General features: G+C 34.4%; 1 protein-coding gene across 3 annotated transcripts in view; it reads left to right on the top strand.

The window, feature by feature from the left end:
* Positions 1-16,871, top strand: part of RFX3 (regulatory factor X, 3 (influences HLA class II expression)) — a 303,708-nt gene that overhangs the window by 203,885 nt on the left and 82,952 nt on the right. For all 3 annotated transcript variants that reach the window (XM_011937352.1, XM_011937351.1, XM_011937353.1), the window contains one exon: positions 11,883-11,957. In XM_011937352.1, coding sequence (XP_011792742.1) covers positions 11,883-11,957 — 75 coding nt within the window. The remainder of the gene's footprint in view (positions 1-11,882; positions 11,958-16,871) is intronic.

Consider the following 16,871-nt stretch of genomic DNA (forward strand, 5'->3'; position numbering starts at 1 on the left):
GGCCCAGACTTCTTTTTAGGGTTCGTTTCAACTACTTTCTTGCCACATTATTTTTAAAATCACAAATGTTAATACGTTATCAATTGATTAATTTTAGATTTATCAAAATTGTGCTTACCTTCTGATAATATCGCTTATATAAGTTCAAAATTGCCTAAAGATTGGGTAGGATTGGATAGCAAGAGAGTGAAAGAGGCATGAATGCAAATAATACTTAAGATTGCAGAATCACCCTTTAAGTAGAGTTAACTGGCACCATTGTGGGAATGCCCATTACCAACCTACTTATATTCCCTTAAGTAGTCATTGCTGTCTGACTCTGGCAATGAAAACAAAAAAAGACCATGTCTCAGTGCACCTGTTTTCAGACTTGAGTGTGCATCCTCTGGAGCACTGATAAAACACATCACTGTATCTCACCCCAATGACTTTCGATTCAGTCAGTGTGGGCAAGGACCCCATAATTTGCATTTCCAACAAGTGCCTGGGGGATACTGAAAATACTGGTCCAAGACCACACTTTAAGAAAGCCTGTTTTAGTGATTACGGAGACTAACTACAAAGTGAAAGGGTTCTTAGTACTCAGAATAAACTGCAAAAGGCAGGGACCATTTCAAAATATGAGATGGAGTTTAAAGCCTGTATTTAATTGTAACCCAGCAAATTTCTGAGGGGTAATTCCAACTCCCAACTGCTTTTGTACTTGATGTCTCAGAAACTAGTTTTATCATCATAGACTCATAGGCTTCTAGTGAGGGTGGGGGAATCTAGGCTCCACAGAATAATCAAAGAAGTCCAAAAAGACAATCTTGATTTCAACCCAACATCCCAGCATCAGCCAAATGTTCTCAGAACACATTCAATTTATACAGGTTTCTTATGCAACCATTTTTCCCCCTTATGAAAATGTTCAGAATAACTTCAGGTTACAACTTTGGCACAAAATTGCCAAAATTTCAGGTTGAAAGCATAACAACTTAATTTTTTTTCTAGATGTCATAAAATTATCAGTGAATAGAAAGGAAAAGATTTCATGTATTTGAACATTTACAAAACATTAGACAAGATTTTGTCTTTACTAGCTACTTTCTGGTTCGAGAGGATGTGAAAAACAAAGCTGGCTAGATTTGCTTTCTGGGTTTTTTTTTTTTTTTTAATTGAGGATTAAAAGAACAGCATATCCTCAATCTCTTCAGTTAAGCTACATCTTGACATTGCTGTGGAAGTAATGTATTTACATATTGTTTGAATATACAACTTAAAGAATGGTATCATAGCTAGAACCTTAGCTTGATTGGTAGTGTTTCTGTATATATCTGCCAGGTCTGCTGAGCTCAAGGAACACTCTGGAGATCCTTAGAAGAAAGTATTCATTGACTAGATGGGAACTGATACTGTTTCAACTGCTTATTACAGGGTAATTGAAGTTTTAAAGCCACAAACTACAGTGAGAAATACCTTTACACTGTGGCCCAATACTCACTCATATGCACATACATATATTCATGAGTGCACATCTACATACAAACCTATGACTATGTATATACACGTACGTATATACATATGACTGAAACTGAAGTTTCATGAAGCAATACTTATCCATACTGTGTGCAGTTAACTCTGATTATTTTCTACTCTATTCAGTTAATTTTTTAGAAATGTTGGTCAGTACCTACATTATTGATTCTGTAACCTACTAATTAGTTGCACCTTACATTCTGAAAAACACTGCTTTGGGCAAATGAAAGAGGAGGTTAGAGCATTTACAATACATGTATGAAAGGCCTGGGGACAGAGTCTCCATTGTAGAGGTTTGTTTTGTTTGGCATTTTTTTGGGAGGTAGGGTGGGGGGGTCGGGGGCGGAGTCTCACTCTGTTGCCCTGGCTGACTTGCAGTTGTGCAATCTTGGCTCACTGGAACCTCTGCCTCCCAGAGTCAGGCAATTGCCTCAGCCTCCCGAGTAGCTGGGATAACAGGTGCCCACTACCACTCCCAGCTAATTTGTTGTATTTTTAGTAGAGACTGGGTTTTGCCATGTTGGCCAGGCTGGTCTTGAACTCCTAACCTTAGGTGATCCACCTGCCTTTGCCTCGCAAAGTGCTGGGATTACAGGTGAGAGCCACCGCGCCCGGCCTTGTTTGGCATTTCTAACAGGTACCCAAATGATTTTGATACTGCTGGTTCAGGATCACATTTTGAAGAACCGCAATTTTAGTGATTATAGAGACTAAATGCAAAAGGAAAGTGTTCTTTTGTTGTTCCTGGTTGAATGGCTTCCTATAGGATGTACCCTCCTCTTCACACACCAGGAGGCTGTCATTTCACACAGATGTGAGTGGTGGCTACATGCTAATGCCAGCCATCACAATTACCTTTTTTAAACATAAGTCTCCAAGTAGAAATGTTTCTATCTTACCTGATCTCAAGGCGCAAACCAGGTAGAAATGTTTTTGTCTTACCTGATTTCAGATACAAACAAAATTTAAAGTCCTAAAGATCAGAAGAGAAATTACCCAGAAGGAAATTCCTGGTTTTAAGTGTATCCTCTTCATTAAGTTTCTCTAAATAATTTGCTGTTTTCACAAGAAAACAGAAATGCTATGTCTCTGAGAAAACACTCACTGATGAGGTTAACAGAGTAACTTGTATTAACAAGAAAATGCAATTGTTATACATTAGGTAACTGTCTTTATCATTAAAATTTAACTATCTAGTTAAAACTTTTTGTTGCCTAGTAACTTCATCATTTTAAGTCATTTTTGAGTAATGCTTATCGATCATATTTAAATTTTTCCAGTTAGAAAGTCAATTGTTTGTTAACAGTAAATCATTTAGCAAATTTTGGTTTTATAAACCACTCACTCCTCAGAAGATAATTTCATTACAACAATTTGAAATATTTCTACTTTATTTATATTCATGTTATATTTGTATATGATGACAATGATGTTGAATTTAAGCATGATAAATCTTGGATTTCAACTTCATAGTTAATACCCAAGAAAGTCTACATATCTCAAGAAAATCTATCAATCCCACATAGCATCAGGTTTCTAATCTGTTAAAAAGGAGATAATATTCCTTACCTTTCCTATTTTACAAAGTTGTTGTGAAGATAAAATGAGAATTAATATAGAAAGCCTTTATAATTCATAAAGCATTGTACTTCCATTTTCAAATCACTTTAACAGTTCTAGAAAAGAAAGTTTCTACCATGAAACCAATTTTAATTACAGTGATAGTTGAATATATCAATCTTGACCTTTAATCTTTTAACAAAAGATTAAAAAGCCATTTCGGAGTTGAGAGAACATGCCTTGACCTATAAAGACAATAAATAAGATGATATAACTGTTCTTTTTCTTCCTGCCTTATTACCATATAATGGAATGACAGGTTAATATTTACATTAAGAGAGAGTTCTAATTGTCCATATATGTGATACTCTGTTTGGGACATTGCATAGATGTGTATGTAACCAACATGTCCAGGGGAGCCTCTTTTGGTTCCATGTAAATCATAGAAAAGACTCAACACCTCTTCCCATTTTGCAACATTTCAAACTGAGGTTTACCTTTTTGGCATTATCAACTGCCCCTAAATGATCCCTGTGCTCCAACCAGTCTTGATTACTTGTACTAGAAGTATCTGCAAGTGGCATCAGTTTTACTGAAGATTTTGTAGGGGAAAGCACTGTTTAGCATCACACCCTCTAAAAGATGGTCACACAAAGCCTCTCTGTACAACCTTGTTCTCCCCACTCTGTGCTTTTATTCTGCCAGTGATCCTCCACCTTCAGTCTTTGCAGGTCTGGGATCATTCTGTCTCCTCTAAATCTCTCAAAATCTCTCAATGTTTCAGTGAACACTTAAACCTGAGAGCAACTGTGCAAAACAAAGGGCCATTCTATGAGAAGGACTCTCCTTCTTTAGAAGGCAATGAAGACTTATAATAGGGAAAATGTGTTCCCTTCTAATAGAAAAAATATGTTCCCTTATAATAGGGAAAATGTGTTTTTTCTTTTCTATTACATTTTTCTTTTTCACAATATGTATTGCCTTTGAAAAAATATAATATTGATGCCTTCTTTGAGCATGGGAAGAGAACACAAGCACAACGTTTACTGGACATCATTTGACCCTCTACTCCCCACCCCCATCCTCTTTTCCCCGTGGTTTAGGTTAAGACTTTTCTCTGGAATCTCTTTTTTGATGCTAATTTTTGGACAGATGTGGCATAAGCCTCAGGGTGGCTCTTGAATACTTGGAGACTGTCTGCCTGTCCCTCATTCCAACAAGGCAGCATTAGCATCTTGGTGATTGGGGTTGTTTTCAGCCTGAGTTTTAGGCCACGAATTTATTGCACTGTCTCTGTCCCCAGGAGATAATAGGTGCCCTGTACCCTACAGGTTCTTCCTAGAAGGGTTGCTGTATCTTTGTTGGAGCTCCACTAAACTTGATATTTTTTCTCCCTGGGTGTGAAATATGACATCTCCCTTGCCCTTTCTGAATTCCTAATCCTAATTCCTGAGAAATAATGGAAGTTTCCTTCACTGCTATAGTCTGTCACAAAATACCCATGCTTGACGTACTCAAAAGAAATAATGTTCTCTGCCGTACAGTATCTATGCATTTTTGTTTTCTTGAATCTACCCGACAAGAACAAAGGCCAGGTGAGTGCTTGTGTGGTCATATTTTTATCACATTTGTGACCATGCCACTTTCTATACTGGAAGCAAATTAATTGGTATATTCTCTAGCTCTCCAGGCTTAGTGTGGAGATCATTTTGCTCAAACGAAGGCAATTCTTGGGATTGTGTCTTTCAAGGATTCAAAGTTTGGTTAGGGGAGCTTACTCACAAATATATTTACTGTAACTCTCCAATTCCTGTCTGGTGCTCCAGATATTTTCTCATAGCAACCCATACACCTTCCTCTCTTTCTTCACTCAGTTGAACTCATTCACAGCAAAAGTCATGACATGGGGGTGGGTCGTCTCTATACCCTCTGATGAAATCTAATTTACTCTGAATAGGCTTCATTGTAAATCACTCTCTCAGCAAGTTGATCCAACCAGGTTTGATTTTTCTATTTATGTTCCATAGCACTTTGTCGTATGACACATTGCAAAGAGATCTTTTCATCTTCCTGGTAGTATGTGATCAGAAATCTGACATGTAAATTGGCATGTAATGTGGAAGTTCTTCACACTGCCTGAAATTTTGACTCTTCAACCTTTGCCAGCCTTTGAGACCACATATAATTCCTAAGGCTGGGAAACTTTTCATCATTCTTTATCACTTTTCTGCCCCAGAGATCAGTCACTCTGACATTTCAGCAGTCTGTCTAAAGGCAGTGCTGAAACCTCCTCTTCATCTTCTGAAAATATGTCTGGCTTCCAGTAGCACTGAATGGAGGGTTCCCATCTTTAGCTGAGAACCAACAATGGCTCACCCCACCATTTGATCTTACAGGGGTTGCCATAGCCTCTTATCTGATTGTGAGGCAATAGTCGAGGACCCTCATGAACCAGTCTTAATTCCCAAGCACTATGTATCCTAATATTAGATAATCATAGGGAGGAGGTGTACACTTTTAGTGACTCAGTCCCAGGGTCATTTAATAGATTACATATAGATAGTGTGTCTTAGTTCAGAGAATTGATTTTTCAAATATCCATAGTCTAAAGGTTTATAAGTTTAAAGAAAAAAATGGAGAATTTTTAATGGAAAAAATGAACTTTTTAATATTAAAAAAAATTGATTCTGTACCATTAAGTAAAAAAAGGCAGAAGAACATTTTTAAAAATTGAAAGAATCTAAGAGGAAAAAGAGAGGAGGTGCAATGCTCAAGAAGAGAGCAACTTTTTAATATTAAAAAAAAAAATTGATTCTGTACCATTAAGTAAAAAAAGGCAGAAGAACATTTTTAAAAATTGAAAGAATCTAAGAGGAAAAAGAGAGGAAGGTGCAATGCTCAAGAAGAGAGATATCACTGAGGCTTTGAATTAGTCTAACTTAGGTTGTCACAAGGCCTCTTGTTAATGTGATTACAGTACTTTGCACTACAGTTGAAATTTCAATAACAAAATGATCTGTATTCTTAGAATAAAGACTATGCAGCAGAGAAATGAGCAGGAAAAACATTTTATAATCTATTCATGTCAATGTGTTTGATATGTGTATTTGAAATGTTCTAATCACATAGTGATGAAATAAAGGCCATTGTGTTCATTTCGAGTAAAAATATGGCACTATCAAGCCTTCTCCCTTAGACTCCCACTTTTAGAACTATAATTTGAAAATATTTGTATTCATCCCTTTCATTTTCACTGCAGTGTTATCACCAGTTTCTTACCTCAATCCTGGACTATTATCATAGCTTCCAAGTTGGTTTTCCTGTCTAGATTCTCTCCTATCCTACATTATATCCCAAATTATTAATAATATATGAAGTAATGTCAGATTAATTCCCTTTCTCAAGACTTTTTAACAATGCTTACATCCTGTATAATTGAACACTACTAGTCATGAAATTGCAGTCTGTACATATTTACCTATCTTTAAAGGATCGTTATCATTCAGCCAATTGTATTAGTTCATTTTCACGCTGCTGAAAAAGACATACACGAGACTGGGCAATTTACAAAGGAAAGAGGTTTAATGTATAACTCACAGTTCAACATGGCTGGGGAAGCCTCACAATCCGAAGGCGAGGGAGGAGCAAGTCACATCTTATGTGGATGGTGGCAGGCAAAAAGAGAGCTCGTGTAGAGAAACTCCCATTTTTAAAACCATGAGATCTCGTGAGATCCATTCATTATCAGGAGAACAGTACGGGAAAGACCCACCCCCATGATGCAGTCATCTCCCACTGGGTCCCTCCCACAACACATGGGAATTACAGGAACTACAAGATTAGATTTGTGGAGGGACAGAGAGCCAAATCATATCACCAATCTTACCTTTCCTTGAACCTACATTATGCAATCTTATCTTGTTTGCTTTGCCTAAAATGTTCACTAACCTGCCCCTATCAGAATGCCTGGTATTATTTGTCAATTTTCCACTAAAGAACCACCTAACCCATGCTCTGTCAAACTGTAACAGCAAGAAGTAATATCCCTTCCTTCCAGTAGTATTCAGTTATTTAATTCATTCAGTTTGCCTTTAATCACTTATGTATTTTTGAAACTCTGCTAGTTTGACGAATTTCCCACTATCAGCAGCACACACCATAGTTATACTGGAAAAGGAATAGTTGGTTGATTTTATTCTTATACTTTAAAAAAAGCTTGAATTTGAATCACTTTTAAATTCTAGCTACCTGGTAACGTAATCATTTTCACTGCATGAAGCTATGGGGATATAATATCTTTGTTGAGGTTAGGAGCATTTCCTCAGATGATATATGAGAATATCACATTGAACATTTGGGCCAGTAATCTTCTGGATCAATGAGCCTACTTTTAAGCAAATTTTCCATCGGTGTTAACTGATCATCATTTCCTATCTTAAATAAGACAGTCATGAGTATTATGGTAAAATATCATTTAGTGTTACGTATATTTCTATTTAGCAGAATTTATAAATTTTTCCTAAGGAATGAACTTAACTTTTTAAGTGATCCACAATAAACTGGAAGCATGTGATCTCACCAGTCCACTTTGGGATTAGTATTTTGGGTGTCAGATGCTGATGTGTGCCATCTTTTTCTTGAGATTGGTAAACTCTCAGAGACTGAACAAATATTTACTTAAATATCTAATCTACAATAATGGAAAATTTAACAAATCGATTTAATCTTTGAAGAGACTGGTAGAAACTTATCCTAATTCACTAACATTTTATCTAGCATCTGGCTAATTTGCACACTATCCGTCTGTCCCTCTATCCAACTCCTCCCCATATGCATAAAACTACCCCCTTGAAACTATGATAAACCTAAATCATGGGCGAATTCATAGGAGTGACATTAGTAATCCATTTGGAATCATGCAGCTAGTTAATCCTTCATATCTTTGTAATTTCAAAATTCCAACTCATTATTACTCTTCTTCCCCATTTCTGCATTATTCCTCTAGCCTCTTCCTCACCCTCACTTTCCCGCCATTGTCATAATATATTCCTGTGAGTGATAGTCTCTTCACTTATTATTGTCCTAGAAGCTTCTATTCAATCCACAAGCATTTATTGGGCACACTTTCCTCTTAACCTATGTTAACTTTACTACTAACATGGCCCATTATACCTAGCAAAACCCATCTCCTGGCTTTATCTGGAAATTAGCGTTTTTCAGACATCCCTACACTTTCCTGAAAACCTTAATGACATCACTTTTTCCCTAATTCCTACATACATTATCTACTTGCAACCTATTTTTTTCAGCCTCACTCATACCGCTCCCATATATATATGAAATGTATATTTATAGCTCATGCCCTACAAACTAGGTTTTTTGCCATTTCCCAATTATGGACACACTCTGTGCTTTTTTGACTCCTGCCTCTATTAAGTCGATTCTTCCTAGATTTCCCTTTTACCCCCTGAATACTTCCATCTTTTAATACATGGGTTTTGAATTCGGAGAATCAATAAACTAAGAAAATAAATGTGAATTTTGTAGGTGTTCTTACATACATTTTTTCCAAGTAGAGAGTTCACAGTTTTCATTACATCCTCAAAAGGGTTACAGACTCCTCAAAAGTTAAAGACTACTACTCTTATTTTCTTCCATCTTTCTGAACTATACTTGTATTTTTGTTACAGTCTTGTTTGGTGTATTAGTCCGTTCTCATGCTGCTGATAAAGACGTATCTGAGACTGGGTAATTTATAAAGAAAGAGAGGTTTAATGGACTCACAGTTCCACGTGTCTGTGGAGACCTCACAGTCATGGCAGAAGGCAAAAGGCACATCTTACATGGCAGCAGGCAAGACAGAATGAGAGCCAAGCAAAAGGGGAAACCCTTTATAAAGCCATCAGATCTTGTGAGACTTACTACCACAAGAACAGTGTTGGGGAAACCACCACCATGATTCAGTTACCTCCCTCTGGCTCCCTCCCACAACATGTTAGAATTATGGGAGCTACAATTCAAGATGAGATTTGGGTGGGGACACAGACAAACCATAAAATCGGGGTAATTATGCATTTATTCATATATATGACTATTTACCCTATCTCTCTTACTGGATTGTAATGTCTATTGGATTATGAAAAATTTTTGTAATCATGATCTTTTGCACATAACTTTATATATGACAGTCACACGGTTACTATGTATTTAAAAAAGAAAAAAAACTGTTCTTTAAAAAATGTAATCAGGGCTGTGATCCTTTCATGAGATTGGAATTCCCTTCAATGTATTTTTTAAATGAATATAATAAATGTTAATTTTTTGTATGCTTCTCAGAAGTTCTTATCAGTGAGGTGGTAACTAAATGGCCTGGTTATCCCATTGGACTAATTAATAAGCCTTAAAGAATTCATGAGTATTTGGAAGCCGGTGGGTTTCCAAGTAGGCTCTAACATGCATGCTAAGACTGGTGTCTTCCTTGTAGAAGAACTCAGTCTTTATTTCTTGGTTGTCCTATCATTCCATGTTTCTGCCTTTCCATTCCTCGGGCTCCACAAATTCAGCACAGGCCTAATCAGTTAGGCAGAAGATTCCTAAAGCCAAAAGAAATACCCCTTTTGTTACCTGTATTACAAAGTGACACAAAGAAGAACCAAAATTCTGAAGATCCAAAGCATTCTGGAATGTCAGTGTATCCATTCCTGGGGAATCCAGTGTCACCCACATATTTCCTTGCTCCTTTCCAAAGCTCTTAAAAAACTGGCCAGAAATGAGAAGGCCGTTTCCTAAAAGCCTGGACTTCTAAGGAATCATTTGGAAATCTAGGACCACCATAAAATAACAGCTTCAATAACAGAAGCAGATCTCTGATTTTTTTTTTTCCCCCAGAAAAAGAAGTGCTGGTATAGTGTTGCTCAGCAATTATATATCTGGTAATTTACCTTTCATTTAAAATTATAATATCAAAAGTTACAGATCATTTTATTTTTATTTGCTAGACTGAAATCTTACCTCAAATTCTCCACACTCAAACTTTAAAGAAAATATAGGTATAATGGCAAATTAGAGTTTTGAACAAATTCTTCCTGTAAGTGAATTATAGTCACATGAATCCTTTGACTTGTTTTCTGCTCTGTTTTCTCTTTGAAAACAAAGTACTTATTGATCATATTTTAAGAGATGTTATACCAAAGTCCTTTATAGTTTCACAGTTTAATGTTTTGGTAAAATGTTTGTTTATTCATTACGTTTACATTACTCTTTCTGTAATATATCTGTTTTCATTTGTGCAATATCACTATTTTCAAGTATAGTGATAAACTGCATTAACATCCATTCTGGCAGAGAATGTTTTAGAAGCCAGTTTACTTAATTTTGTTGTCTAAAAAAAGTTAGCAGTAGGATAAATTGTATTATATCTTCCTATGAATTAATTTAATATCTATTTTAAGAATTTTTTAATGATTTCTTAACCTAACATACGCTTTTCAGTATTACATTTTATTAACTCCAGGGAAGAATTAGCAATGTGGGAAAATAATGTAAAATAAAATTAAAGCTATTAATTCCTAAGTTGTTTAGAAGAAAATTAGATTTAATGTTGATATAATTGATACTGAATATTCTGTGTATAAAGTGTTTTACCATAAAGAAATTGGAAACTTGGTAGAAAATTAAGACTTTGCAGTGGATATTACTGCATTATTTTTCTTTGGGGGGGGCAGTATGTTAAAATTTCAAATCTTTATCAATTTCCATAGCCAAAGTATAAGACAGTTAACTATGTTTTAAAGCTCTAAATATTTTTAGAACTGCTTATACTGAATTGTTGATGTAATCAGACTGTTAAAAATAATGAAATCAATTTTCTCTCTTAAATTACACGGTGTGATTTTTTTTCTTTTGAGTTTAGCTAATATTGTTAGTATAGCTCAGTGTCCAAATACAGGGTGTTCAGTACCTGTTTTTAATGGAACTTGCAATACTACCAGGAGTTGAAAGATAGATAACTTTAAATATGAGGTTATTAAGAGTATATCACATTTATCAGTAACAGCTGGTATTTAATAATTTCTCATGGTATGCTGAGATTTCATGGAATAGAGCTGTTTCTGTGGTTGTCCCTTCTCTTTGTTGGCTCTGAATTATTTTCTCTTCTGCATTCCATTTCTGCTGTCATTTCTACTATTTCTGCCTTACCACCATATCCTAAAATATAATGTAGGGACCATCATTACCTCTTCATATTTGGTCGTACTAATCACCCCCTACTTCCATATTTTAATACGGGATTAATGGAGGAATGTATAGATTTAGTAACTTTTGGACATTAATGAAAGAATCTTGTTCATTTGCATTAAAATATTAATGCATATTAAACTCAAAATCTGCAGTATGATTTTCCTTTCATGAGAGACTAGCACTAATATTAAATACTCTTTAGGTGGGAGACTATTTAGAAAGAGAATGGTTACTATCCCACATCCTGAACTATGTAAGTCAAGAATGTTTATTCATAAGGAGAAAAATCCACAGGGGTTCCTGCTCCTCAGGTCTCCATTCTGATAATTATGGAATGTTCGAAAAAGGTTTACTTTGTGAATGGGCTTATTATTAGTGTGCATATTTTTATTTTATTCTCTGGAGGGTGGGGAAGAAGGGAGGGAAAACACATTAAATGATAGCTATTCATTAACAACCATTGAGGAAGAAGTTGAACTTTAAAGAATCTATCAGAAATTCTCTGGTCAGCCTTTTATTACTATCTTGTCTTGAGCCCTTTTTTTAATGACATCTATTATCAGATTGAAATGGCGATTGAGACGCTGCAAAAGTCTGACGGTCTGTCCACTCACAGAAGCTCTCTTCTCAACAGCCATGTAAGTTGCCTCTTCTTCATGTACACTAATCTCTTGCTTGTTCTGCATGTGTTGCTTACCTCTAAATGCTTATTTTATTTATTTACTTATTTATTTGCATCTTAACCTTCCTTTCTCAGCCCCTTATGATCTCTGTGTCATTTAATGGCTATTTTGTACAGTGAAATATCCAAAAAATAAGAGTCTCCAGTATAATGCCTTATTAGGTTTCTGTACTCTTTGGGTACAGATACAATATTTTCAAGTTAGTAACAAGTTGCCGTGTATTTGTAAAAAGTAATAATAGTGATTTTCAATATTTAAAATGTTCTGGTTTGATATTTATTTACTATGAAGCAAATACTTGTAATCTGCATCCCTGTCAAACAGACATGTCTACTTGCGTGACCGGTAATATTCTTTAAGTAGAAAAAAGATTATTAATGTCAAATCCAATGATAAACTGTTTGAAAATTATTTGTTTGCCAGTTAGACTATGTAAGGTGGGCAGTAGACAGCCCCATAGTTGAACTCAGGTCCTAAGACCTAAAGAGAAGTGAAAGTGAACCAAAAGAAAAAGGGAGACTGTCTACAAGCCATAAATTGCTAATAATTGAGATAAAACAGAATTACCATTACTATTTCCTGAAGTTGTTCCCTGTTATCAGATGCAGATATCACTATGACACTGGTAAGTGTAAGAAAGGTGACGATAGTTTTGTGAAATTATAAACATTTTTATCAACTGTTCACATTTGCGAAACCCATGAAAATGCTGAATAAAATGTTAAGATGATTTCAGAATATATGGAAAAAAGTAAATAGACCCATGATTTAAATTCGTTTTAGATAGATTTTCTGCTAACTTAACACTAGTGACATTTTAGTAAGAATTAGAATTTCTCCCCCAACTTACAATTTGTTCTTAAATTTAGGGATAAAGTATTATGACTTCTTATTTCTTTTTCATATTTTATAACTGAAAAGCTCGAAATTAGATCACCGAAATGGAACGATTTTTTTTAGTGAACCTAAAACTTACTCGTAGAAAATGTTTTAACTGTGCTTTTTTAAATACTTGATTTTTGAAACATTTTAATTTTAAATCTTAAAATAGCACTAAATACCCCCTTATGTTCTTACACATTTGTTTTTAGATGGGGTATTTTGTCTTGTTTCTTTTTTCAAAGGAAAGTATCATGGAAAACAAAACCAGGTTAGCCAACTTGGAGAATGCCTATAATTTTGGTGAAAAATCATACATATAAACTTAAAGATAATAGCATATATTCGAAACAGTTTAAGAAATATAAGTTTTTTCGTTTCTGAAAATTGGTATTTAGTATGTCACTCTTTTATATTTCATAAGTATATTCCTGCTATGTTGGTATATATCTGTGATTGTATTAAAGGCTAATTTCCTGTATACTACTAGGCTGTGTGTGTTGGGGGGGGGTGATGACCAACTTGTATTTATGCTTTGAAAATGGCAAGTGAAATTGTTCTTCCTTTTAGTCAGAAATGTGCAAGGACATAAGAAAAAAAAAACCCTGAAGTTTCCAGTTACCTGTTTCAGCTTTCAGACTTCTAAGTTGTGCTTTCATATTCAACTTAGAGTTCATTTTTACTTGACATATATAATTTAGTAAAATATGTTATGTTTAATTTTAAGTTTAACTTCAGTTATTCATCTTAGTATTTTTATGAACAATAATGGAAGTATAAGAACATGTTTTTTATACATTTTTAAGATGTATTTGTTGATTTGTTTGAAGCTTTTCAACTGTGTTAGAGATTTTTAAAAATTATTTTTCTCTATAGAATTCATGAAAGAATGTTTAAGGTTAATAAATCTGTGAATTCAGCTGCATAAACAATGACAAATGTTTATTATTACTCCATGGCTTCATTTTTTTTATTACATAATATGTCTGATCTTCCATACTGTTAACAACTGCCAGAGACACTTCAGTATGTGGAAAGAGTGGGAGCAAATGTTGATAGTGCAGAGATAATCTTTCTCCAGCTATCCTGATTCATTTTTATTACAACTCTGAGGCACAGTGAAGTTCATTCAAAATTATATTTATACTCAAATATTTAGAAATACAAATGATTCTACGGATGGTTTATAAACAGTGGAGAAAGGATCAGTGCTTCTGCTGACTAATCAGTGAGATTAGTTTCTTCCTAAACGCAGAAAAAGATCCGGTTGTCTTTTTCCTCCTTGGAAATTTGAGGATACTTTTAATGTTTCTGAGATCTATCAAAAACAGCTGGAATTTACTAGTGCATGCGTTCTGGTTGATAACTATTCGCTAAAGATATTTTACATTCTGTGAACCTAATTGATGATTTTATGTCGCGTAGAATTTTTTCAGTGGAGAGATTGGGTTTTTTAAAAAAAAGTGTTATTAATATTTTAAATGTCAGTAAATTATGCTACCTTTATTTCTCACTACATAGGGCATAATATAGAATTATTTGAGGTTTGTGGGATTCTGTAAGGTGAACATGAATTCTGCTTTATGATGATTAGTTCTCTGATTTATCACTATCTCCAAAGGATCAATTTTATTATGTAAAATAATTGGGAGAAATTATTGATAATTTGCATCCTGTATTTTTCCTGTTTCTGAAGAGGGGTGTTAATCATGACTTTTGAGGTGAAAAGTCTATTCTCATTCTATTTTGGAATATGGGTAAGCAAAGATATCCTATTTTCTCTTTCTATATTTGCTTATTCACAGTAATTTTAAAAACTCTTATTAGGATTAAATAAGATAAATAATCCCCTCTCAGCAGAATCCAACTTGATTGCTTGCTTTATACCTTTACACACATTAGAAAATGGGGTGGGGTATTGAATTCTGTATCCCATTTTCAACATATTCTTAAGAGAATTAACATGGTGGGAGTTATTTTAGTACCAGCATCTGTAATAGGCAGTTAGCAAATCTTTATTGCAAATGATAGTTCCAAGAAAGTAAGGATTTTTGTATGTTTTGTTCACCAGTGCATCCCTAGTGCCTAGAATAGTACCTAGTGCATCGTAGATACTCGCTAAATATTTGCTGAATGAATTAAACAATAAAAGGGATCAGGCCTTATGTTGCCTTCATTATTTTAGGAATTCTAGGATGCCATTGCCAATCATGTGTACATTTATTTGGAGACTCATATTCATTGTATTGTTTCCTTTGTTTTCAAGTTTGCTTCTAGTAGATGTATACGTGAACATCGTTGGTAAAGGGTGGTCTTGTTCTGGTATTCCATCTGAATAAAGAATATATGGCCACTCTGTTATTTCTCTACAAGCAGCCTTCAGTTTAAGAGTAAATAACCCTTTTTTTCTCTAAACAATCTGATCTTTTAAAAAGTTCTTGCCAAGAGTGACATTATTTGTCTCCTAGTATTTTAGAATGGTACTTTGTATTTGGCTTTACAGAATTCTATTAGTCTGATAATTTTTTATTTAAATATTTTTGTTTCTTTTTTTTTATATATGAAGATGCTGTAGGTAAGTGATGTATAGTCCGCCTAAATCAAATTTGAATATCTAATTCTTTTCATTGCAGACTTAAGATAATTTTATACTTTTTCTTGGTGTTAATTAATACAAATTAGTATTTAATGGTTGTGGTGTGTTCACTTATTTACAAACTACTTATTTTACATTATGAATTTGAATTCAGAAATGTTGTTAATTGTCCCCAATAATCGCATAAAATTTAAGGTTGTACATTTCTTTAAAATTCCATTGAAAGTTTATGAAAAGCTCTAGCCATCTATTTTATGTATTTCTCACAATCTGGCAAATAATTACTTCATGTTGTTTGCTGGTTTTAGCTACCAAAATACATTAAGCTCAAAGCAAAACCTTGTTTTTTACTCACTTTTTGTTGACTTTGCTGTATTGTAAATATAAGTGATTACAGAAATAAGGCCTGTCAAAATGCATATCATTAGTAAACTGAAATAAAAATGAATCCTAATGGGTAATAATCCATCTGGGAAAAAATGACAAATGTTACATTTAGATGTTAATTGGGCAGTGCAATATTTGTTTATTTTTATTTGTCAATCAGGATTTCGCTTTGGGAAAAATAGGAACCATTCATCTTTAATCTATCTTGATTAATACAGATTAAATGCAGAGGTTGAAAGATGCAGTTATCTTGGTTTCCACCCTTAAATGATTGTATGTTAGTTCATTAGTAGAATAATCAAGTTTTAAACATAAAGGTTAAAAGTTCCTGTGTTATTTTATGGGCTTTTGAAATAATTCCTTGTTATTTTACGGGTTTTTGAAGTCAGGAAACATTTTACAAGACATTTTATAAAAGAGCAAAACAAATAATAATTGTTTTGTTCTAAATTGTTGAATGTTAAGATTGGGGAATGCTAATGTCCAAATACATTGTATTAAAGACAAAACCCAAGGAAACAATTAACAGGTGTTAACTTCCTTGGGTAGCTCATGGAGCCTGTGCCTTTAGGTTGCACTTAAACTTACACAAAAACTTAACTGCCAAGTTTCTCTTACAATCAAAGTAATGCTTTCTAATACTATGTTTTAGACACAAATGTCTGATTTATAATTCCATCACTGTATCAAAATGTAAAAGTTAAATACTGGCATATAGGATGGAGATTATAATCCCCAGCCACATCTCAAAGTCTTATCTGGTGGATCCTTTTAAATCAATTTCTGTTAATACAGTGAATTTCTAGGAGATATAGCCCGAGGTGGGGCAGTTGTTGGCAGTCTTCCTAGCTGGGACCTGCAGGGCTACAGCAAATCCATCTCCATCCTTTCAGGGCTTTTACCTCCACTTGACTTCCTTATGCTCTCTCAACCTGCTCTCCAGGCATCTGGCAAGGAAATACAGTTCCTGTTTCCGCATACATCGGGTGGGGAACAAAACGTAGCTT

Source organism: Colobus angolensis, unplaced genomic scaffold, assembly GCF_000951035.1.
Source record: "Colobus angolensis palliatus isolate OR3802 unplaced genomic scaffold, Cang.pa_1.0 Scaffold162, whole genome shotgun sequence".
Taxonomy (NCBI): domain Eukaryota; kingdom Metazoa; phylum Chordata; class Mammalia; order Primates; family Cercopithecidae; genus Colobus; species Colobus angolensis.